This window comes from Lissotriton helveticus, chromosome 1_1, assembly GCF_964261635.1.
Source record: "Lissotriton helveticus chromosome 1_1, aLisHel1.1, whole genome shotgun sequence".
In the NCBI taxonomy this organism is placed as follows: Eukaryota; Metazoa; Chordata; class Amphibia; order Caudata; family Salamandridae; genus Lissotriton; species Lissotriton helveticus.
The window spans coordinates 1,901,610,528-1,901,636,175 of record NC_136057.1 but is presented as its reverse complement, the minus strand read 5'-3'; the positions used below and the strand labels follow the sequence as shown (position 1 = coordinate 1,901,636,175).

Sequence of the window (25,648 nt, the reverse complement as noted above, 5' to 3'; positions counted from 1 at the left end):
TACGTTTTTCTACTATTAAGGCTAGTCTTTGCTAATATGTTAGCTAGGATCTTCTTATCAAAGTTTAAAAGTGACAGCCGTCTGTAGGAACTACACCGCAGTCGTAAGAAGAATAATGGGTCTTCCTGTCGCACCATTATATTCTTTTTGCCTTTTTAGGGCTCGCCTGCTAATGCGCTTGCCCTACTGCCCCTCAGATTTTTCTACCGCACGTTGTGCTAGGGAGTCTCCTTTGAGCTCTGCTCAAACTCTTTACTTCTACAGTATTTTGACTTGGATTTGAGGTTTCTACATCAACCATTTGATTTGCTCAAACGCTCCGTCCATCATCCCCTTTTGTATCGCTTTGTTCGCCCTAAGTGTGGCTGGGTATGCTCAGACGTGAGTCCCTTGCTCACTTGGCCACTGGATTCAAGATAGCCTGGCTGATGAGGATTATGAATCCGAAACCGGTCCCAGGATTTTTGTTTCTGGTCCATGGAAGACATGGCTTGGCAGTTCGGGCTGGACTGTTCCCCATGAGGCACAGGGTCAGACTGATTTGCATATAGCCATGTCCGAAATGGGGTGGCTGAGTGGGCTAAAGAATGGTGGTGGATTAAACCCAGATCAGTTGACTGGGGGTGAGTGTTTGATTTGCTCAAACGCTCCGTCCATCATCCCCTTTTGTATCACTTTCTACATCAACCATGTCTGAGAAAGAGAGAAAAAAGGATTATTTAGAGCTTGTTCAACCTGCTCCAAGAGGCTGTTTACAGATGACCCTCACAAGGACTGCATCTACTGTTTCTATCCAGACCATAAGGCAGCAGATTGTAAGGTATGTCGTACCTTATCAAATAAGACCTTGAGAGATCGTGAGGGAAGGCTACTGATATGGCTTCAGAAAGTCAAAGCCAGGAAGGAAATCCTCAAGTGAGAGTGAGGAGGAATCTGTGGCGTCTAAGATCTCAGAAGAGAAGTAGATCTCCTCAGACACATTCCTCAGGGGAAAGACCTGAGAAGGCCCCAAAAAAGACCACTCCAGGGTCTTCAGGGCGCAGTCCCTCAAAATCCCCTTCAGTCTCATCTAAGGGGAAGAAGGGATCTGCTGGTGAGGTGAAAGGAGTAAAATCCACCTCAGATCCACCACAGTCCCCTCAGAAGAGCAAGATTACCATCAAACGATCTTCTTCTGTGCCTTCTTTAGAGAAATCAACTCAGTCGACTGGACCGTCGACTAAAAAGGGACCATCGACGACGACTAAAACACCTCCGTCGTCGACGAAAAAGGAAAAGGCTGGTGAGAAAAACGGCGTCGACGAAGGCGTCGACGACCGTGTCAACGACGGCGTCGACGACTGCAGCGTCGACGAGGACTGTGTCGACGACGGTCACTACAACGTCGACTGTGGCGTCGACGACAATGACTTGGTCGACGACGGCGATGGGAATCTCGTCGACGGGCTTGTCGACGAGGGAAAAAACACCAGAAAAAAGGTTGGTGCCTTGGAAAAAACCTATAACACCTGAGGTTACATCTCCAAGCAAGGTCTCCCCATTGCTGCCGTCTCACTTACTGGAGGAGGAAGATTCGGAGTATGGCATTGCCAGTAGCCCTTCACAATTACAGGTCAAGTACCAAGAATACGATTCTGAGGAGGAATATGGGGGTTATCAAGTGCAACCCCAGGAACAACACCGATATCGCCAACAGCAACGAGAGGAGATGACAAGTGTGCCATCCTCTTTGTTGAAGGATCTCCAGGGAATGTTGGAGGATTATAGGAAAAGATACCCAGCGACTCCAGTCGCTCAACAGGCCATAGAGGCTACTCCACGTCCACGATCGGTTCCAGGAACTCCGATTCGTAGGAGAGAGATTGTGCCGGAACCTACTGTTAGGTCCCCACCACTGACAACACACCACGATACCTCGGATGAGGATCAAGAGGAGGGTGAGATTGCGGACACAAATGCGAAATGGCATGACTGTCGCCCAATCACCTTCAACTCCTCCGCAGAGACCAGTGGACTCGCCACCGGAGGACATTGGTGGATTTCATAATTTGATGGAGAGAGCCACTTAGAGGTTTACACTGACCATGACAGAGGAGAAAACGGAGTGTTTTCTATATGACTTTAAAGACTCGTATAGGAGATCTGTACGATCTCTGCCTATAGTGTCTCATATCTGGAAGGAAGGATTGAAGGTCATGGAGACGCCAGCGACGGTAACACCGGTTCTGGTCAGACTGGATAAAAAGTATAAAGCACCGGTCGATGCTCCATCTTGCCTTGTGGGTCATCCCAAACCGGATTCTGTGATCACGCAGGCGGCACAACAGAAATCCAGGAACCCATCTGCTCCGATTGCAACACCTCCATACAAGGACGGCAGAAGGTTGGATAACGCAGGGAAACGTTTTTCATTAATGTCTGCTCTGCTTGTGAGAGCCACTAATGCCCTCGCTATATTGGGAAGGTATGACAGGCAGATGTGGTATGACCTGTCTCCGTACGTTAACCTGGTGCCAGATCCAGAGAAGCAGGAGGCGAAGAAAATTCTCATGAAAGGAGAGAGGACTTCGGCTGAAGTCATAGACTGCGCTATGGATATAGCAACCACGGCATTTAGATCCTTGGGAGGAGCTGCCGTCCTGCGCAGGCAAGGTTGGCTACGGGCAACGGCATTTAGGCCGGAGGTGCAAAACAACATTTTAGACCTCCCTTTCAATGGAGAAGAATTATTTGGAAAACATATAGATGATACGCTGGAAAGTTTCGAGAAGGATACTGACACGGCAAAGGCTCTGGGAACACTGCAGTACAGGAAAACCCCTTTTCGTGGCTTCAGGGGGAGAGGACAATCCTCGTATAGAGGAGGATACCAACAAGGGAGATATTAGTCTTCTTATCAGTCCTCATCGCTGTAGGAGAGTGGGGTCTGCAATCCTATGGTCACCCCAGATTTTTGCTTTTTGCTTCACTGGTTTATGACTTTCCCTGGCTGTGGGCCTCCTAATCAGACCTACAGCCTTGCTATTCTCTCTCTAAATTGACAACCATGTACTTTAGGTGCATTTACCAATTGGTACTGGGCCACCTGATCAGTCCCTGTACAGTGTACCTTAGGTATCCAGGGCATAGGTGTACCCAGGGCCTACCAGGGGCTGAAGCATGTATTATGCCACCCCTGGCTGGCAATCTAAAACTGACACAACTGGCTGCACGACAGCTGGGGCAAGGTGGTGTAATCACCCTTTGCTGTAGATATAGTATATCTATGTCTAACCCTAAAATGGACACATATCCTCCTATCAGTTACTCCTATGGCAGGCCTTAACAATCCTGAAGGCAGAGTGCTTGGAATTGTGTGAGATGGTGCTCTGGCATGAGCTGAGCCCGTCTGCAGCTTGCGGAACCAAGTCCTAATAGCTGTTCCACGATAACGCTATACCATATACTCTTAAGTGCATTATCGACCTCGCGGTTGAATGCTAACTCTGGTATAACATTATCAAAACATGTCGAGTAAGGTGTCATACGAATTGGAATATTACCCCCTCGCCAATTCTGGCGATGGGGGTAGCATTCCACCCTTCTAGAGGAACACGACATGTATGTAACTGTGAACCCCGGTTAAAGTTAACTCGAGCCTTGGCATCACAAAATGGATGCTGCCACCACAGACACAAGTCTGACCTCCTGCTGCTGGGAGTCCTTCCAGCGAGGGCGGCTTGGACAAAGGGTTTCCTGCCTTGGGAGGTGCTAGCACCACCCCAGACAGGATTTTGTGTATAGGGTAGGATCGGCCTGAAAGGAATGAGACATGCCTGGGGCACACAAGGTGCCCTGTGTATACACCGGTTCAAACCAGTTGCTGGGGCATCCCTGCCCCAGCTCTGGTGCGAAAACCAGACAAAGGATAGGGGGTGTAACCACCCCCCATCCTGGTCCCACCCAGGGGAGGGACCTAGTCAGTAGTGCAGGCCCCTTTAGCAGGATAAAGGTAGGAGCTGGTCCCATTCCAAATTGGATTAATCCTGAACTACTCTACAAGAAGAAACTCTGGACTTTGACGTTCTGCTCCACAGAAGACTGAAGAAATCTCCCTTGTGGGCAAGGAGTGTCCACCCTGCAACTGCAGGCACCATCAAGCGTCCAGCGGCTTCACTTTGTCGTCTTCCCTTGAGGGTCCAGACTTCAGAGCCCGACGAGACCCGGATTCCCAGACCTCTCCGACCTCAACCTACATCTGTGGGTGCGACGAGACACGTGGGACCGGCCATCTTGGACGAACCTGCACTTCGCTTTCAGCACGACTCCCGAGGTAAACTCGACCAAGTGCTTTGGGGACTGAGAAGCCCCAGCCCCGAGCTGCCCCTGCACGGAAGATCAGCCCTCCAGCATCCATGGGATCTGCGTGGGGCCCTTCTGCTTGTTTGCTGCTCGACGCGTTGTCTGGTCACTTGCCGGCTGGCTAGTGGCCTCCTAGACGACGAACCTTTGAGTCTTTGCTGCTGGTCTGGTTGCTCCAGACTGGCCCTTGCTCCCTTCCAAAAGAGGGGCACCCCGGACTCTCCTAGTCCGCACCAGACGCTTTTTCAATTCACCGCGTGGGTTGCCTTTGCCAAGGCCTGTTGACGCCGATTCCGGAACAAACACCGCCGACAGCGAGAGCCTGCGTGGGACAGCTCGTGCCTCCATCCTGGTCATCGAAGACACCTCCTGGTCCACGTGGCTGCAGAGTCAAGCGTCCACTCTTCACCTGATCGCGATGACGACATCTGGTTCCTTCCTGGTTCCACTCCAGTCACTGGCTGGTGACTGTGAACATTGTCCCCTCTACTTTCAGGTCCTCTTCTTCACCGATCCACCCTTGGATCGCACCGGACATCTTCCTCATGGTCGCCTGCAGCATCTTTTCTTTCAGGCTCCATTGACTTCAACGCAGAAACCCGACACGACTTCGCACCTATGCACCCGCGGCCCGTGGGTGAGGTAACGAGAGCATTTCGGTGCTCAAGGGTAGCTTGACTCTCCTAGTGTCCAGTTCCACAGTCGTTTTAGTCCTAACTAGTCGGGATTGTCCGTACTTACCTTTTCTTTGAACTGTACTGTCCATAGACGTTGTTACGCATCCCGCGTGTGAGTTCACACTCTGCACCCGCGTCCCGTGGGCCACCTATTACTTACCTAAGGTTAGGATAGCGTAGTCCCAGCGGTCCTGCAGCCTCTGGACAGCTCCATTTCTACTATCGACTCTCACATTCCATTTACTTAGTATATGGTTTGCCGTGCCCCTAGGGCACCATTGTAATTTTGTGTAACTTGTCGTATTTTTCCAAGAGATTGTCATGTGCTTAGTCCTCTGATCTCATAAAGAGTTCAGAGGTGTTTGTTAATAAATATACTGTTTATTTTCATAACCACCTGTGTGGTGTCCTTTCATCTGGCATTCAAGGGGTTAAATTGTGGTAAAACAGCTGGCTTCACATGCCAAAAGAGTTTAGCCTAAGACTGCTTTGTCCATGCTACCATTAGGATAGCTGGTCTATATGGTTGACTTACAACCAATCACCATAAGGGTTGTTTGGACTGATACAAGGTGGTCACTAGAACTAGTGAACATCATATATCAGGCCAACTTCTCACAATCGCAGCCGTAACGTCAGCAATATAACCAGCGTCAGTCAGGAGGATACACAAAATCAACTCCAAGAGGACGTGGTGGCCAAGGAAAGGGCAACACCCGATGGCAATGACAACCTCCATCTTCCGGCTCTGTCAGATGCTCCCCTGGGTGGAAAGATTGCTCACTATCTTCACAATTGGCGGAAAATAACAACGGACCTATGGGTCCTCCAAATAGTTCAATTCGGTCACACCCTAGAATTTCTTCAGACGCCCCCTTGTACACCAATGATGCACCAGAGAGCCAATCATCTGCATCAACTCCGGCAGGAGATTCGGACAATGCTCCGAAAGGGAGCAATAGAACCGGTACCGAAATCCCAGGAAAACAAGGGGTTTTACTCCCGGTTTTTTCAACAAAAACAAGCTCCAGTGGCGTCCCATTCTGGATCTCAGATCCTTAAACACCTATCTCAAGAAGCAATCTTTCAGGATGGTATCCCTACAGGACATCCTTCAGTTATTAAACCCAGGAGATCATATGACCACATTGGACCTACAAGACGCGTATTTCCATGTGCCGATACATCCTGCACACAGGCAGTACCTTCGGTTCTGGGTAGCCGGAAGACATTACCAATTCAGGGTACTGCCATTCGGCTTGAAGTCAGCGCCAAGAGTTTTCACGAAATGCTTGGTTCCAGTGGCGGCTGTGTTGAGGAAGCAAAGACATCAAATATTTCCTTACCTCGACGACTGGTTAGTCAAAGCACCATCAAATACACAGGCCAGAGCGCCGACGCAAGCTTGCATAGACTTATTCACCGATTTAGGATTGACTCTAAACGAGGGAAAGTCAAACCTCCACCCAGCAAGAGTGATCACATTTCTGGGGCAATATTGGACACGGAATGCAACAAAGCATTTCCCTCCGAGGAAAGACAACTGAGAATTGTGTCCCTCTTCCAAGACTTGGGAAAAAGAAAGTCTCTTTCAGTCCGCAGGTACAAATCCTTGCTGGGCACAATGTCCTCTTGTATTACACTGGTACCTTGCTAAGGCTAGTGGTAACGACGGATGCGTCGTTAGAAGGATGCGGAGCTTTCCTTCAGGACCTTCAGGTCAGCGGCCGTTGGAAGGCAGAGGAGCAGCAATTGCATATAAATCTGCTGGAGCTCAGGGCGATCCGCTTGGCATTACTGGCCTTTCTGCCAAGGATAAAAGGTGCGCCGGTGTTGGTAAGAACAGACAACACCACGGCGATGCATTATGTCTGTGGTTCCCAAACTGTGCGCCGCGGTGCCCTGGTGCGCCGTTATCAGTAGCCAGGGGTGCCGCCGCACTATGTGGGAAAGTTAGCACCTGGCCTCGTTAGGCCCCCTGTGCAGCGATGTCAGAAGTGCAGTGCCAGAACACCAGAGTTGCGCGATTAAAACAAACACACGATCACACGCACACTCCTGCATGAATAAACAGACAAACGCTGCGCACATGCTTCATTTCTAACAAACCAAGCCCAATTTTCTTTCTTTTCCTACATGGGGAAAAATGTAACTAACATGGAGAGGTTGGCAAGCTACACACACTGCAAAGATTTATGACTTCAGAGTCAACATGTTTTTGCTAGCAGAGGGTGGCTAAAAGAAATTAAAAATGATTATCAGGTCTTTATACATGGATACCGTTTGAATGATCTGAAGAATATCAGGCGTTAAGCATAGCTATGCGAAAATAATCCGGATGGCAAATAACCTATAACGGTGAAATGAAAACCAATAAATCATACCATCTGACTTGCAGAAATTTCAGGTGACTGTGCTACGAGGCGAAATACAAAATGCAGCCACAGGAAACACTGAAAGGAATATGGCATTGTTATGAAACCGCTGTCACGTGCCACACTATTTAATTGTAGACAACTTTAAGCCGAGCTGTCTCACGAATGATTTAAAATGTTAGCATTATGTATGTGCTGATTGACAAGCATTTTGTTATTGCAATACATTTTAGCAACAGCCAAGTCAGTTGTTTTTAACTAGCTAGCACCCGCCACAAGTTCGACAATAATACAAAGTTTACATTTGTATTTAAGCACACGTTCTCCAGATGGCATGCTGAAACATATATTTGAGTTTCAAAGATCTCATAATAAAGTAGAGGTGTAGATTTTTGAACATGCCCTTGGCCCTGTAAGTGAAAAGTTACTAAACAGAAGCATTGCTACATTTTAATCTGTTTACAAACTAATATTGATGTGGAAATGTCCTACAAAGAAAAGCAAGGCTATTTTTTTCATTCATTTTGTTCTTCCGTAAAAAACAAACAGATGATAGTTATTGCTCAACCAATTCTGAATCAGGCTGTAAAGATTGTTATCAGATAATTAGCATTGTGAATGGTGCAACAAACAAAATGGGTACAAAAAGAATTATTACGGAAGGTGTGAAAGCATTTTATAAAGCAATAATGTGACTGGCACAAGGTGGCACCCATGTATTAGGTCAAAGTGCTGACTCAATCCATTGCCACTTTTTAGGTCAATGAAGGTCAATGAGGGGGAAACGACAGAAAGTGCAAGAAAGAGTGGAGGAAAGACACAGAGGACACAGGAGAGTGAAAGGGGGAGATTGAGATGAGGGTAAAAAACGGAGGGAAGACATAGGAGAGTGAAGGGGGAGCTTGAAATAAGGGGGAAACAGAAAAAGTGCAAGAAAGAGTGGAGGAAAGCCCCAGAAGGAGAGTGAAGGGGGAGATAGAAGTGAGGAAAAAATGAGTGAAAAAGGAGTGAAAAACGGAGAAAGAGAATGGAGACAGAGGTCCACTGGACCACCAGGGATGAGGCGCAGGTGAAACCTGCAGGTGGGAGAGGGCCTCAAAATCCAACACTCAAAAGTGCAGGGGCTTGGGTGGGGAAAGGCCTCACTTAATGGGGGAGCTGGGATGGAGAGCAATTTCACTGACAATGAGTCAGTGATCATACCCCTACATCTGTAGATCCACCAATGCTCTCGGCTACTGCATATATTTGTTACAACTAGCAGCCAGACTCGCCTTTCAAGTGTAAAAGTTTGAAAATAATTAGACCAGTGGGCTCTGCCAATATTTATCAGTCTTTGGCATGGTCCAGCAGGTAAAATTAAAATCCATAATAAAACATAAAAAAAGAAACTTGCTGCATTGAGCATAGAAAAACAAAAAGGATTGCTATGACCACAAAATGCATGTTTGAAGTACAGATTATTAATCTGTGTGCTGTGGAGAATTAAAATGATCCCTCCTTCATTCCAGTGCTCAAACTCCATAATAAAAGGTGAAATGCCAATGGCATGAGGTGGGAGAGTGGGCTCTGGGTGGGCCACCATGTCAAGTCAACCCAACAAATACGTGAACCACTGCAATATTTAAGTACATCCTGTATCTCGCCCTCCCTAATGTGCATTTATAAAAAATATTTTTTGTGTTTACTTTCGAAATGGAAAAAGTGCTGTAGATGTGCACCCCAGGTCTTGCCAATATGCTACTCGTCACCTTTAATTTAAAGAAAAGGTGAAAAATCATCTGTGCAGTGTACCAAAATTTTGCGATGTGATGCTATTCGGGTACTAGTTGATGTGCTTACAACACCTCTGAGAATGACTAATGGTCTGCTGGTAGTTTGTGAATGGCTAGCTAGCAGCTGCTATCCTTTTTATCCCTAATACCGTCACTGCATCCCGATTAATTTAAGGAAGCCAATAGGAAGTATTCCTGAGGTCTTGCTTACATCCCCCCACCGGTAAAAAAATGGTGGGGAGCCACGGCCAACTGCCAATTAGTTCAAGGGAGCCACAGGTTAAAAAAGTTTGGGAACCACTGCATTATGTGAACAAGCAAGGGGGAACAAGATCTCTCTCCCTGTCTCAGGAAGCCCAGGAGATATGAGAATTGGCTATTTAGCAGGGAATATCATTGACCGCAGATCACCTCCCGGGAGATCAGAACGTCAAAGCGGATACTCGGCAGGCTAAAATCGTCCTGCCACGAATGGGAGCTAGACCAGGAGATCCTGGACAGCATCTTTCGGAGATGGGGAACACCGATGGTGGACCTCTTTGCCACAAGGGAAAACAGAAAATGCCAGTACTTCGCAAGCTGGCTTCCCCAGAGGAGATCTTGGGGGAATGCGTTTTCCATGGCATGGTCCGGCATCTTTGCCTACGGTTTTCCTCCAATTCCTCTTCTCCCCCGCGTACTGGTGAAGATCAAGAAAGAGCCGTGCAGGCTGATCCTAGTAGCCCCGTGGTGGCCCAGACAACACTGGTTCACGGAACTGCTGCTACTGTCGGAGGACCGTCCAATTAGGTTGCCCCTGATTCCATCGCTTCTGACAATGTCCAAGGGGCAGGTGCGCCTTCCGGACCCGAAATCCTTTCTCCTGAACACTGAGTTTAGCCATCAGAACATCTTACATGAATGTCGGGAGATCCTGTCCAAGGCCAGAGCGGAGAGTACCAACAAAACCTACAGAATGAAATGGAAGAGGTTTTGTCTGTGGTGTAAGAGACATGATGTTCACCCTCTTACTGCTGCACCTCATCAAATTATACCTTACATTCTGCTGTTAGGAAAGTCAGGATTAGCACACGCCTCCATCAAGGTGCATTTGGCTGCGTTATCCCGATACAGGAGATCATCGTCAGGCCCATCTTTATGGTCCTCAAGGATTATCAAACAATTCATGAAAGGGATATTCAGAGTTTTTCCACCAGTAAAGCCTCCACCACCTTTATGGAATCTGAATATTGTACTCTCTCAATTGATGAAGCCACCATTTGAACCGATACACAGGGCAGACCTGAAGTTCTTGTCCTGGAAAGTGGCTCTTCTCATTGCATTGACTTCAGCGAGAAGAGTAGATGAACTACAAGCGCTCACGATTCAGGAGCCTTTCTTGCAATTTCAAGAAGATAAGATGATTCTCAGGACAAACCCGAAGTTCATTCCAAAGGTGCCAACTGATTTTCATTTGAACGAACCATTGGTGCTGAAGCGTTTCTTTCCTCATCCATCAACAGCGGCAGAAAGAGTATTACACTCGCTGGACGTTCAGAGATGTATGAAATTTTACTTGAAAGAAACTAAGGCGTTTCACAAGTCTTCCCAGTTATTCGTCGCCTTCAGTGCACCCAGGAAAGGTTTCCCGCTGTCAAAGAGGGGAATTGCCAGATGGATTTCCAGTGCGATTGTCTACTGTCCTCAAGCTGCTGGTAAGCCTTTAAATGCACGAGTCCGTGCCCATTCCACGAGGGCGGTGGCCACATCCACTGCTCTGTTTGGAGGAGTGCCAATCCAGGATATCTGCAGAGCAGCAACCTGGGCATCTACGCACACCTTCACCAGGCACTACTGCTTGGAGGCAGCCGCAGAATCGGATGCGGCGGTGGGAGAGGCGGTACTGCGGAACATCATCCAGTAAGGGTGAGCCTTTCTTGCATCCCTCCATCCATAAGTTCTCTTGTTTACAAAGTCACATTTTATATAAGGATGTATATATTATATGAGATTATGCTTCATTTTCTAATGGTATTGCCTGATTATGTAATGTATCAGGAAAATGTGCTTTGTTTTTTCACTGCTCGCTATTCTGATTCAGGCATGTGAATCTACGAAAGTTCCAATACTGGAGTAAGAAAACAAGTTACTTACCTGTAACTTTAGTTCTCCAGTATTGGAATCTTTCATAGATTCACATGCACCCACCCTCCTCCCCTGAGAGGCTCACCTCGGATTTAGCAAAAGAAGTGTGTTATACGCACAAGTGCGCGAAAAATCTGAGGGGCAGAAGGTTCTCTCAGGAGTGTTCTAGAGGGTGAGGAGCTCTGATTGGTTCAGAGAAAAGTTTGGGCCTTTTTTACATAACAAAGGCTATGGGTTGCAAAAGGGAAATGGGCCAAGGCCTCTTTTCAGTTTGCTATACTACTAAGCACTGCTTTTTTATATACCGGAGACTCCCGTCTCGACGACGGGGAATGATTCAGGCATGTGAATCTATGAAAGATTCCAATACTGGAGAACTAAAGTTACAGGTAAGTAACTTGTTTTCTTCTCTGAGGGATTGTCTGAAGGCAACTTTTGATTGGATGAATAATAATCACTTGAGATGCAATACTGCAAAAACTGAAATTTTACCTTTTGGTCAAAACAATCTGTTTTCTCCCGAGACCTGTTGGCCGATAGAGGCAGAGGCCCCGCCTAGTACCATCACGGCTGTGCGAAACCTGGGAATTAAATTTGATGAGACACTATCCTTTAAACAACAGGCAAGAGAAGTAGCAGGGTCATGCTTCAATATAATAAAGGGCCTCAGGAAATTTTTCAACCTTCTCCCCTTATCAGCCAGACAAACTGTAGCAGTGGCACTAATTACATCCAGGCTGGATTATTGCAATAGTCTGTATGCAGGGGCAAATAAAGCATCCCTGCATAGGCTGCAAATGGTCCAACATGCTGCAGCAAGACTAGTACTTAAATTGCCCCGAAAAACTTCAGCCTCCGCAGCACTGGATATGCTTCACTGGCTCCCCATCCAAAAGCGGATCCTGTTTAGGGTCCTAATAATTACTTTTAGAGCCTTCCATAAACAAGGCCCACAATATCTGTCCAAAAATTTCAATCGCTATCACCCCACTCGAGAACTTAGATCGTCAACAGCTAATTTGATGGTCGTTCCAAAGTTCAGACTTGCTACGAGAGGAGGAAAAACTCTAGCAGTCAGAGGGGCCAAAGCATGGAATAAATTGCCTTATCAAATTCGTGCAATCACTTGTGAAAGTAAATTTAGAAAATCCCTTAAAACGTGGATTTACAGCCTGGCAGACACAACCTGTAAAACACTGGTCTAGGATCTTAACGGCATCGTGTGAATAGCAACTCTTACCATCTCTGAGTACACAAGTCAAAGCGCCAAGATGCTCCCCGGAGTGATAGTGCGCTATAGAAATCCCCTCTCACATCACATCACGTTTGAATTTTATGTCCTGTGCATGACTCGCCCTTCCCAAGGCTTTCTGCCTTTACTGTGCCAACTGCGGTTTCCAAATTAGCTCCAACTTGGCCTACTTGTGCACCCGCGCGATTTGCCAGCAGAGAATGGGTTTTCGCCCTGTCTTTCTTTGCGTTTGCTGTAGAGCCACTTAGTGTCCTTGCTGGTCTGACTGTGATCGTTTTTCCACCACCACGTCATCTGTCTCGTTAATGTCGTCAGTTAGCAACATAATGTGCTTAGTGACAGCAAACCCTGCCTGGTGTGAATGATAGCAATAGGTCCACCTTGTGCACGTGTGTTCCCAGCACAAGCTCTAATGTCCACATTAAACATGTTTTACAGCGCCTCGTTAATGCTCTGATTTGACTCCGGGTGACCGGGTTGAACAGTGTCCAAGCCAATGTTTACTGCTCTTGAATCTAATGAGTGAGTCACAGGTCAGCATGACGTCCGCTGCAGAGGAGTTTCATTGGCTGTTCCAACGCTGATTCACTTCCGGGTCATGCACGTGCTCAGTGACCTAGGCCTCTCTAGTGGGAATGTGCCTCTCCCTCCTTCCCTCTCGTCCTCCCTCTCTCTCCCTCCCCTCACTCTCTCACACTCTCTCTCCCCCTCTCCGTCTACCTCTCTCCCTTTCCCTCACTTCCCTCTCACTCTCTCCTCTCTCACCCTCTCTCTCCCCCTCTCTCTCCTCTCTCCCTCTCTTTACCTTCCCCCTGCTCTCCTTTTTCTCCCTCTCCCCATCTCCCCCTCTGCCTGCTCTCCTCTTCCTCCTCCCCTCTCTCTCCCCTCCGTCCTTCGCTCTCGTCCTCCCCTCTCTTCTTACCCTCCCTCTCTCCCTTTCCCTCTCTCCCTTTCCCTCTCCCTTTCCCTCTCTCCCTTTCCCTCACTTCCCTCTCCCTCTCTCCCTTTCCCTCTCTTCCCTCTCCTCTCTTCTCTCTCTTCTCTCTCCTCTCTCTCCTCTCTCTCCTCTCTCCCCTCTCTTCCCCTCTCTCTCCTCTCTCCCTCTCTTTACCCTCTCCCTCCTCTCCCTTTTCTCCCTCTCCCCATCTCCCACTCAGCACCACCACAGCATCACTCGGCACCACCACAGCATCACTCAGCGCCACCACAGCATCACTCAGCGCCACCACAGCATCACTCAGCGCCACCACAGCATCACTCAGCGCCACCACAGCATCACTCAGCGCCACCACAGCATCACTCAGCGCCACCACAGCATCACTCAGCGCCACCACAGCATCACTCAGCGCCACCACAGCATCACTCAGCGCCACCACAGCATCACTCAGCGCCACCACAGCATCACTCAGCGCCACCACAGCATCACTCAGCGCCACCACAGCATCACTCAGCGCCACCACAGCATCACTCAGCGCCACCACAGCATCACTCAGCGCCACCACAGCATCACTCAGCGCCACCACAGCATCACTCAGCGCCACCACAGCATCACTCAGCGCCACCACAGCATCACTCAGCGCCACCACAGCATCACTCAGCGCCACCACAGCATCACTCAGCGCCACCACAGCATCACTCAGCGCCACCACAGCATCACTCAGCGCCACCACAGCATCACTCAGCGCCACCACAGCATCACTCAGCGCCACCACAGCATCACTCAGCGCCACCACAGCACCACCACTCAGCACCACCACTCAGCGCCACCACAGCACCACCACTCAGCGCCACCACAGCACCACCACTCAGCGCCACCACAGCACCACCACTCAGCACCACCACTCAGCGCCACCACAGCACCACCACTCAGCGCCACCACAGCACCACCACTCAGCGCCACCACAGCACCACCACTCAGCGCCACCACAGCACCACCACTCAGCGCCACCACAGCACCACCACTCAGCGCCACCACAGCACCACCACTCAGCGCCACCACAGCACCACCACTCAGCGCCACCACAGCACCACCACTCAGCGCCACCACAGCACCACCACTCAGCGCCACCACAGCACCACCACTCAGCGCCACCACAGCACCACCACTCAGCGCCACCACAGCACCACCACTCAGCGCCACCACAGCACCACCACTCAGCGCCACCACAGCACCACCACTCAGCGCCACCACAGCACCACCACTCAGCGCCACCACAGCACCACCACTCAGCGCCACCACAGCACCACCACTCAGCGCCACCACAGCACCACCACTCAGCGCCACCACAGCACCACCACTCAGCACCACCACTCAGCACCACCACTCAGCGCCACCACAGCGCCACCACTCAGCGCCACCACAGCACCACCACTCAGCGCCACCACAGCGCCACTCCGCACCACTCAGCATCACCACATCATCACTCTGCATCACCACAGCATCACTCAGCACCACCCCAGCATCACTCAGCACCAACCCCAGCATCACTCAGCACCAACCCCAGCATCACTCAGCACCAACCCCAGCATCACTCAGCACCAACCCCAGCATCACTCAGCACCAACCCCAGCATCACTCAGCACCAACCCCAGCATCACTCAGCACCAACCCCAGCATCACTCAGCACCAACCCCAGCATCACTCAGCACCAACCCCAGCATCACTCAGCACCAACCCCAGCATCACTCAGCACCAACCCCAGCATCACTCAGCACCAACCCCAGCATCACTCAGCACCAACCCCAGCATCACTCAGCACCAACCCCAGCATCACTCAGCACCAACCCCAGCATCACTCAGCGCCACCCCAGCCTCACTCAGCGCCACCCCAGCCTCACTCAGCGCCACCCCAGCCTCACTCAGCGCCACCACAGCATCACTGGTTCAAATATGTTCTTTCAATGTTTCAAGCTGTTTTCAAGCTTTCACGCTTTATTACAAATCACAAAAAGATGTTAATATTTCACTTCTGTTCTTGGATTTTCGTCACAATAAAAAACACTGAACATAATCTTCACAAAAGTAATTTACAAAAATGTAAGCTATTGCCATTACAAATTAAATAAATTAAGTATTAATTATTTAAAAAAATTAAAAGCATTGTTATTTGTAATATCAAAACATCTAAGTCACGTAAATACAAAACCTGTTGCATTACAAATGCTATAGGTGTCACATTTGCGAAAGTTATAACTATTGGCATTGAAAATGACAAAGCTATTATTTTAACTATTTGAAAAAATAACACATAAATAAAAACCGAATAATTTATAAGACCAATGGCTCAAACTTTCCCAATGCGAGCCCTATTGCATTTCCAATGCTTGTTTAATCGCTATTACTTCGCTTAAAAGAGTTAGTGAAATTCAGGCGTTAACTCTGTAATAGCCTTTCTTTTAGATACATAGGGTATTGCTTAGAACTAACCCTAAATTCCTACCAAAAGTAATTTCCGATTTCCATATTAATCAATCCATTGCAGTTGCAGAAAGGGTATTACACACTCTAGATGTAAAAAGGGGCATTAATGTATTACACCAACAGGACTAAATCATTTGGAAAAATTAAACAATTGGGTTTTGCCTTTGCACCCTCTTGTTTAGGAAAAGCCATTTTAAAATCAGGCATTTCAAGATGGATAGTTAAATGCATCCAGACATGCTATTCAAAAGTTAAATGACTTTTGCCTGTTTAACCAAAAGCACACTACACTAAAAAAAATTGATTTTCTATAGCTTTTTAACCCCTTCCAGGCTCATGACGAGCTCAGCTAGTCATGCAGTACACTGCTCCTGTGCTCATGACAAGCTGAGCTCGTCATGAACAATGGGAATCCAGGTCCTGCAGCACAGAGGAGGAAGTGCCTTAGCACTGATGTGGTTAAGAACCATTCTCATTGCTGACATTTGCAAAGCTGCAACATGGTCTACTCCACACACCTTTATATAAGATTGTGTGGATGTACTTGGATGCCAACAGGCCAGGGTTTGTCGGGCAGTACTTGAAGCTCTTTTTCAGGCAACTGTAACCCTCATAGGTTAACCACTGCCTAAGGTGAGGGACTGCTTTACAGTATGTGCAAAGCATGAGTATCTACAGCACACATGCCTCGAACGGATTGTTACTTACCCTGTAAGCAGCTGTTCTTGGCCAGTCCTCCAACCCAAACATTCTTGTGTAGGTTGCAGTTCATACACTTTATTTCATAATAAATCATGGACATCTCCATGCTTACATAGACAGCATTCTTACATTCTCGCCTACCCACGGCAAAAAATCTGAAGATGGCGTTGATGACCATGCGCCTTATTACCAAAAGGAGGAGTCACACAGCCTTGTTACTCGAAGAAAACATCCTGGAACAAAAACGACTTGTAATCATCTGAGCCCAACACTTGATGGCAGACATATGCAAAGCATGTGAATCTACAGCATTACATGCCAAGAACAGATACTTACAGGGTAAGTAGCATAATCCTTCCTTGCTAAAGACCAGCTCCAACTTCTAAACTAGGGCAGGTATTCTAGACACTGATGGTTATTTAAAGTAGTGTAACTCGTGAAGCTTTGTTGTACCCTCCATGATGACTTCATTTTCTGATCTTTTACACAGCATTTTTCACTTCTGGTCATGGCACCTTGACTTAAAATCTGTTATTAGGCTTTGTAGGGCACTCAATACCATTTACTGATATATTGAATGTTTATTCTCCTTATAGGCACACATCAGATCTTTAAAAGACAAGACAGTGAGTGTAGTGAAAAGGATTCTTCCTCCTTGTCTTCACTTGCACCTCTGATGATTCCTGATAATGAGCAAGAACCTGGTTCTCAGCCCCGTCCAGCAGTGTCCTCCGGGTACTCTAAACAATTTCAGAAGTCCCTGCCACCGAGATTCCAAAGACAGCAGGTAAGTAGAGGTGATAATAGTTCTGATGACTGGTCAGCTTTCCTCATACTGTGGTGATATGATGAGAACAGTCTATTAGATGCTTTTAACTGTTAGAAGTACAGCATACCCTCTTGCTCTAGCAGGAGGCTTGAGCCCATGTTGATGATAAGGAAGGGAAATAACTGTTATGCTTCAGGGAGATACAATTGTGTTGGTCATGAGCTTTGTGGTTTGGTAGTGGTGCGACCATTGGAAGACTGTGTTGTTTAGTCTGTGGATTTGTAATGGGGCATAATATTCTTTTACCTTCCTTCGCCACAAAAAACCTTTGGTGTTTGTGATAATGCACTGCTTGGGTATTTTGGATGATTTTACAGGACATACTGCTTAGCTTTATTCTCTTGACCGCTCCTCTTCTAACTTTAGGACACTTATTGAAGTCTTGAACTGTCAATCCCCTCAGGTCTTGTAGTGTAATCACAGCAGTGGTGCAGGTTATGTCTTCCCTTTTAATCCCATGGAGTTTAAAAGCGGTTTTCTCTCTTCTTCTGTCACAGTAGTTCATAAGAATGGTTCTGCCTGTATGCGATTAGTGTGTGCATTAAAATTATATTCGTAAGCTTCCCAGGTTATGCAATGCTCCTGGCTGATTTTTTAATGTCCTAAAACCACTTTCCATATAGATGTATTGTCGTCCTAGTCAAGTCAGTGCAGGGGTTTTTCATACTCTTACTCTATATAAATTAGCCCTCAGGCCAAATTGCCGCTCTTATTTGATTCCATTGATTGTGGAGCTTTGTTGATATTTAGGAACAGATGAAACAGCAGCAATGGCAGCAGCAGCAGCAACAAGGAGCCCTTTCTCAACCAACACAAGCACAGCCGGCGAGTAGTCCTGTACCCCCTCGACAACACAGACCCCTGTACCAACCCTTGGCACCCCATCCACAGCACTTGGCTTCCATTGGTTTCGATCCTCGTTGGCTTATGATGCAGCCATATATGGACCCTCGAATGATGTCAGGGAGGCCTGCAATGGATATGCCACCAATGCATCCAGGTAAACATTCATTGCTGCACTTAACTCCATGTCAGTGCATCTGACATCTGAACATTCTACATTACTAAGCCAGGGAGCGAGGTATATTGTTTTGTACAGATTTGCTAGCTAAAGTGCCTCTGCAACTAGTAGAAGACTTGCATGCATCACCTTGTATGCATGCTTTGAATATAAGGCCTGGTGATAAGGTCTTTAAAAATAGTTTTAGCAAGGCCATTGCCTTTGCAACGGAACAGCTAATAATAGTAATAACTTTTTTAATGTAGCGCTTTATTTCATACTTTTGTTTCAGGGTGCTATAATCAAAACATTAAACTGTCACTTCAGTGGTGCTCTTTTTACTGGCGTAAAAGTTGGAATACTGACTCTGCCTTTCTGGGATTCAAATGTGGGGCTTTGTTTTATCAACCCATTTCTCACTTTTGACCGTTGAGCTCCCTGTGCCTTCCAACTGACTGTGGGTGTAAATGACGTTTTGTCTTACAAGTAAGATAATGTTCAAGGCATGTGGGCTGCTGAATTTATATCTATGCATAGATCGCCGCCTAGTGTTGGGTCCGGATGATTGCACATTGTTGTCCTGGAAGAGTCTTCGAAGTATCACGAGAAAGGTGGCTCCTCCCCTGGACTACAGTGCGCATGGGCATCCTCTCCATCTTCAGATTGTTTTTTTTCCGCCATTGGGTTCGGATGTACCTTCTCAACTCGAGTTCGGAATATACTTTAAATACTTTTCGCGAGGCCAAAAGGCCTTCGGGGCGTCTGTATTGTCTCGCGTTCGGTGCCCAGTACTTATCCAGTTCTTCGAACAGGAAGTCGAAGGCCGTATTGCCTTACGACAGCTAGGCCCCGACGAGCGTCGACGATGGAACGTAGCCCGTTCAAGAGATGCCCCGTCTGCAACTCCAAATACCCTCACATCGATGTGCACCCGGTGTGCAACAAATGCCTATCCCCGGACCACGACGAGGCCAGTGTGAGAAGTTGGCCTGATATGCAGTGCTCACTATTCTAGTGATCACTATGTATCAGTCCAGACAACCCTTATTGATGATTGGTTGTAAGTCAACCTGATAGACCAGCTATCCTAGTAGCATGGATACGAGCAGTCTAAGGCTAAGACTCTAGAGGGCGTGTTAAGCCAGCTGTTTTACCATCACATTACCCCTTGACACCAAGTGAAAGGACACCACACAAGTTGTTATCAAAAATAAAGTGTATTTATTTATAACAGGACTACCCTGGCTCTTTATGAGACAGGGAGCTAAGCACACAACAAAACTCTTAAAGAATTACTGAAAGTCGCACAATTTACACAAATGCCCGAGGGGCACGAAAAACCATATACACAAGAAGTGGAATGCGAAGTTACTAGCAGGTAAGTAATACTTTTCTAGACTGTAGAAACACTAGGCCTACAATGCTGAACCCTTGGATTAGAAGCAGGAGGCCTAGGGACGCCGTGTGCAGAGTGGGAACTCTCACGCGTAATGCGGGAACAAGTCTATGGATACTAGCACTTTACAAAGTTACTGTTCTCGGGCGAACCCGACTAGGTGGGTCGAAAACAAGGGTGGATCCGAACACTTAGGGTGTTGGACTATGCTGGAGCACCGGAGTACTCAGTTTACCTAGCCCAGGGGCTGCGGCTGCATAGGGTTCAAGTTGCGTCGGAAACCCTTGTTGAAGATCCAGGAGCCTGAAGAAAGAAGTTGCTGGCAGGCGGCCAGTGAAGGAGTTCGTGGTGATCCAAGCCTGGATCAGGGAAGAAGAAACCTGTAAGCAGAGGGGACCAAGTTCTGAATCACTAGCCAGTGATTTAGGTGGGCACCAGGATGGCACCGGACGAAGTCACCTCAGCCAGGTGAGTGGGCGCTGCTGGGCTCTGCAGTCTCTCGGACCAGGAGGCGTTGTCGGCGACCAGGATGGAGGTGCGAGCTGTCCCACGAAGGTACTTGCTGTCGACGTCGCTGGACCCAGGATTGGGCAACAAGTCTTGGCAAATGCAAGGCCCACGCGGTGGACCTAAAATGGCGTCTTGAGTGGACCAGGAGGGTCCAGGGTACTTCTCTGAAGGAGGGAAGCAAGGGCCAGTCTGGAGCAACAAGACCAGCGGTGTTTGTCGTTAGAGTTCGTCGTCAGAGGGTCACTAGCCAACGGGCAAGTGACCTGGACAACGCGGTGAGCAGCAAAAAGCAGAAGGGCCCCACGCAGATCTCGTGGATGCAGGGGGGCTGAACTTTGGTGCTGGAGCTGCTCAGGGTCGGGGCTTCTCTTACCCCAAAGCACTCAGTCGAGGGTCACTCGGTGGTCGTGCTGGACAAGCGTCGTGCAGTTCTGAAGATGGCCGGTCCCTCGAGGTCTCGTCACACCCACGGATCACAGCTGGGCTGATGATGTAGGTTGAGGTCAGAGGTGCCAGGGAAGCCGGTTCTCGTCGTGCTGGAGCAGTCTTGATCCGGAGGAGAGACTGGCAACAAACCGCGATGCTTGGTTGGTGCCTGATGCTGCAGGGTGACTACTCCTTAGTCACAAGGGAGAAATCTTGGGAAGAGTCTTGAGTTCTTCGTGTAGAAGGTCGGTTCAGGATTCAAAGATTGATCTGATTTGGAAGGGGGCCAGTTCCTACCTTTATCCTGCAAAAAGGGGCTGGCACGTGACTAAGTCCTGCCCTATGGGTGGGACTAGGAGGGGGGTGGTTACACCCCTCTCCTTTGGCGGGCTTTCCCCAGATCAGGGGCTGGAGTGCCCCTGGAACTGGTACCAGCCGGCCTATGCACAGTGAGCACCGGGGTGCCACTTGCAGTCACCTTCCTCTAAAGCCCTGCCTACCTAGGATACACAAAATCCTGTCTGGGACGGTGCTGGCACCGCCCCTGGCAGGAAACCCTTTGTCCTTGCCTCCTGGGCTGGGAGGACTCCCAGCAGCAGGAGGGCAGACTTGTGTTTCGGTGGCAGCATCCATCTTGTGGAGCTAAGGCTCTGTCTAACTTTAACCGGGGTTACAGGTTACATACATGTCGTGTCCCTCTAGAAGGGTGGAATGCTAACCCCGTCGCCAGAATTGGCGAGGGGTTAGTATTCCAATTCGTATGACACCTTACTCGACATGTTTTGATAAAGCGATACCAGAGTTTGCATATAACCGCGTTATCATGGAACAGCTATTAGGACTTGGTTCCGCAAGCTGCAAACGGGCTCAGCTCATGCCAGAGCACCATTTCACATTATTCCAAGCACTCTGCCTTCAGGATTGTTAAGGCCTGCCATAGGAGTGACTGATAGGAATACATGTGTCCATTTTTGGGTTAGATATAGGTATACTATATCTAAAGCAAAGGGTGATTACACCACCTTGCCCCAGCTGTCGTGCAGCCAGTTGTGTCAGATTTGGATGGCCAGCCAGGGGTGGCATAATACATGCTGCAGCCCCTGGTAGGCCCTGGGTACACCTATGCCCTGGGTACCTAAGGTACACTGTACAGGGACTGATAAGGTGACTCAGTATCCAATTAGATATGTACCTAAGGTACATGGAATCCATTTTACAGAGAGAGCCGTAGGCCTGGGGTCCTGAATAGCGGGGCCCCAGGTCAACTAAGTCAGAAAACCAGCAAAACACCAGGCAAAAAGTTGGGGGCAACCATAGTCCGGGATCTACCTTCCTACAAGTAGTTTCTTACCTGTAACTTCAGTTCCGTAGTAGGGGTATCTCTGTTATAGTTATAAGCGCCCGCACTTCTTCCCGGTGGAGAAAATGGTACTATAATGTATGCTACAGGCCTTGCTTTATACACCTTCAAAAAGAACTGCAAGTAAAAGGACTTTGGTCGTGCATCCTGGGATACCGAGGGTCTCTGGAGAGTTCCTTAATGGCACAGTATCCCTTTTCCAGACACATAATGGCAGCCTATGGGGGCTTGTCTGTCCAACCCTTTCTCTCTATCATTTCAAGAATTTTGGTGAAGGAGAGTTTTCTCTATGAGGGAAACTTGATAAAATGTGTAAAAGCTGACATTGTTGGCTATCCTTTTCACTGTTTAGATGAAGTGGTGGCCTTCGTAGCCTTGGAAGTGTTAGGCTGCATTATTTGTCTTGATTTTCTCTTAAGTGTCTATGCAGGACTGCAAAGAAGACAGCTTAAGAGATTAGTTTTGATTGCTCCGAGATCCACGCACATGGGCGGGACTATTCACTAGATTATGACTAACAGAGATACCCCTACTACAGAACTGGAGTTACAGGTAAACTACTCCTTCCTCCGGATTCCTTTTGAAAGGTGTCCTGTCCATTTATTTCAGCGATACTGGACACCGTGTCATTCAGGGCTTTCCCTCTTGCTGCTATCTTGAATTTTTAGGCTTGATCACTGAGCAGCTCTGAAGATTCTTGGCCTTGGGCATATTCCTTGTCAGCTATGCCAGGACATGTGCGCCCTGAAGTGGAACTTGAAAGTTTGTAATGGGCCCACCATCAAGGCAATGTGACCGATGCCAATCTGATGTCAGAGAAGACTGCTCGAGATTTACAGTCGTTGCAGCCCGAATAAAATTGGTCCAACAGGAGGCACCATTTCCCTTCCCCGCCACAAACATGTAGTGGTGACAGATTCAGCACTGCTTGGCAGGGGAGGTCACATAGAGAAAGTAGAGATCAAAGGACCGTGATATGAAGCAAGGTGCTGCCTCCACAACAAACTGGTGGAGTTGCAGGCAATTAGTCTGGCTTTATAAGCCTTCTTGCCTTCCCATCAAGGGTAGGTTGGTGGCACTTCTCATGAATTATACCTCCGCCGCATGGTACTGCAACAAGCTTGGGTGAAGTGGGGGGTCCTGTGAGAGGCTTTGAGTCTCTGCGGGTGGTTGGAGCTCATGGTGATATATCTGATCAAGAACTATCTGCCAGGCTACCTGAATGCTAGTGCTGATGAACTGAGCTAGTGGTGTATGGCAGATCACAGGTGGCTTTCACATCCTGAGGTTGCTGAAATGGTCTTCCAACAGTGTGGGAAACCCTGAATGGATCTTTATGCCATGTCGAATTTGCAGTCTAGAAAGTGACCTGTTGTGGCTAAAATGTAACATAGAACTTCTGTATATCTTCCTGTCTTGCTCGGCCTCTTCAACCCAGAGCTCTGAATGTCTGGGCCCAATTCATCCTGGTGGCTCCCAATTGGTCCAAGAGTGTGGTACCCAGAACTTCTGGGCATGAGCATCTGTCCTCTGAGTAGGCTGCCACTTCACGAGAACCTCCTCTCCGCAAAAGGGCGAGGTCCACCCGAATCTATACTATCTTCACTTACATGCATGGAGATTGAGCGGTGGCGATTGAATCTATTTGATTTACCACCAGAAGTATTGGATGTAATCATTACCCCCGACGCCCTTCCACATAATCTGTTTATGCTGGTTGCTGTGATAATTTGTTGTTCGAGGCATGTGGGCTGCTAAATTCATATCTAGTGCATAGATCGCCGCCTAGTGTTGGGTCCGGATGATTGCACATTGTTGTCCTGGAAGAGTCTTCGAAGTATCACGAGATAGGTGGCTCCTCCCCTGGACTAGAGTGCGCATGGGCATCGGCTCCATCCCCAGATTGTTTTTTTCCGCCATTGGGTTCGGATGTGATTTCGACTCCTCCTTGTCGGAATCGAACGTTTACTTCCTTAAGGCCAAAAGGCCTTCGATACTCGCGTCGGTATTGTTGCGAACGGTCCCGAGCATCGTCCGACTCTTCGCGTCGGACTTCTGGGGAGTTGCTACTCTTCGGACATCGAGGCCCTGTACTCGCAGCGAGACATCGACGACATCATCATGGAACGGAGTCCGTTCAAGCGCTGCCCCGTGTGTGGGTCCAAGTACCCACACATCGACGTGCATCCAGTTTGTAATAAATATCTCTCGCCGGATCACGACGAGGACAACTGCATGGCCTGCTCCAAATTCAGGTCAAAGAAAACTCTCAAGCATCGGCGCGCGGCGCGCCTCGAGGCCTTGCACGCAGCACTGGCACCCGACGACATATTCGACGACCCTGCAGAAGACGGCCGAAGCCATCATCTTCAAATTTCACCACCATCAACGGAGGTCGAGGCCGATCCAGACGAATACATCGAAGGACAGAGCCAAGACCTTAAATAAGTCGATGAGGTAGGGGACGACGAAGAAGTCTTTGGGGCCGCGGAAGATAGCTCAGGGGATGAGCTATGCCCCGAAATTTACTCGGCTCAGGCTCAGGTCACGGGATCGCCACTCGGCCTTACCCACGACCCTGCACCGATATCCCCAGCCCCGCCTTCGGGCCCGGCCACGGATACACCGGAGGAGCCGTTGTTGCGCGTATCGAAACTGAAACCGCAACCAGTACAGTCGACACCATCTAAGATGGCCGACGTCACGCCTAAACCGAAACCGAAACCTACGGTCTCCACGACATCTAAGATGGCCGAAGACACGTCAAAAACGAAACCGAAACATACGGCTTCGACGACGTCTAAAATGGCTGACGTTCCGTCCAAAATTACGAAGCCGAAGAAGGCCGTCGAGTCATCGGCGCCACATGCGGTGGCCAAGGACACGTCCTCGAAGAAGGTAGTCCATCACGTCTCGACGGCTGGAGCGTCAACCTCCAAACAGACGGTCGAAGCGAAGTCTACTACAGGCCAAGATCCGAAAGCCGGAGCCAGTACTCCTCGGCACAAAGACACCGGATCTGCATCGACGGCGTCGGCGCCTAAGAAAGCTGCAGGGCAGCGAACCGTTGGAGTCGAGGATTCATCGGTGCCTTCTTCTGCCACGCCGAAGGCCTCCATAGCGGACGAACATGAAGCATCGGTCGTCAAGCCCTCGGCTTCATTTACTAAACAGGTCTCCGACTCGCTCAAAAGGATTCGGGAGAAAGCCCTGCCGTCGACAACGACTGCGCCATCGGATCCGAAACCGATGGAGCCACCGGCCAAAAAGGCGACGAAATTTATCTACACACTACCGCCAAAGGTGCCACCAAAGGCGTTTGCACCCCAAACGGTGCCGAAGGCCTCGGGGACTTCGGAACATTCCACGTCCGGTGCTCTTTTGCCTCGGCAAACAGCATCTGAAGACGACTGTGAGCATTTTATCAATGCCCACACAGGGAAAATGACACTTTATAAGA

The 25,648-nt window shown here is 48.7% G+C and overlaps 1 protein-coding gene across 3 annotated transcripts in view; it reads left to right on the top strand.

Moving 5' to 3' along the window:
* PRRC2C (proline rich coiled-coil 2C) overlaps window positions 1-25,648 on the top strand; it is a 1,522,187-nt gene that overhangs the window by 510,872 nt on the left and 985,667 nt on the right. For all 3 annotated transcript variants that reach the window (XM_078642844.1, XM_078642853.1, XM_078642862.1), the window contains 2 exons: window positions 17,264-17,454; window positions 18,247-18,496. In XM_078642844.1, the coding sequence (XP_078498970.1) occupies window positions 17,264-17,454; window positions 18,247-18,496 (441 nt within the window). The remainder of the gene's footprint in view (window positions 1-17,263; window positions 17,455-18,246; window positions 18,497-25,648) is intronic.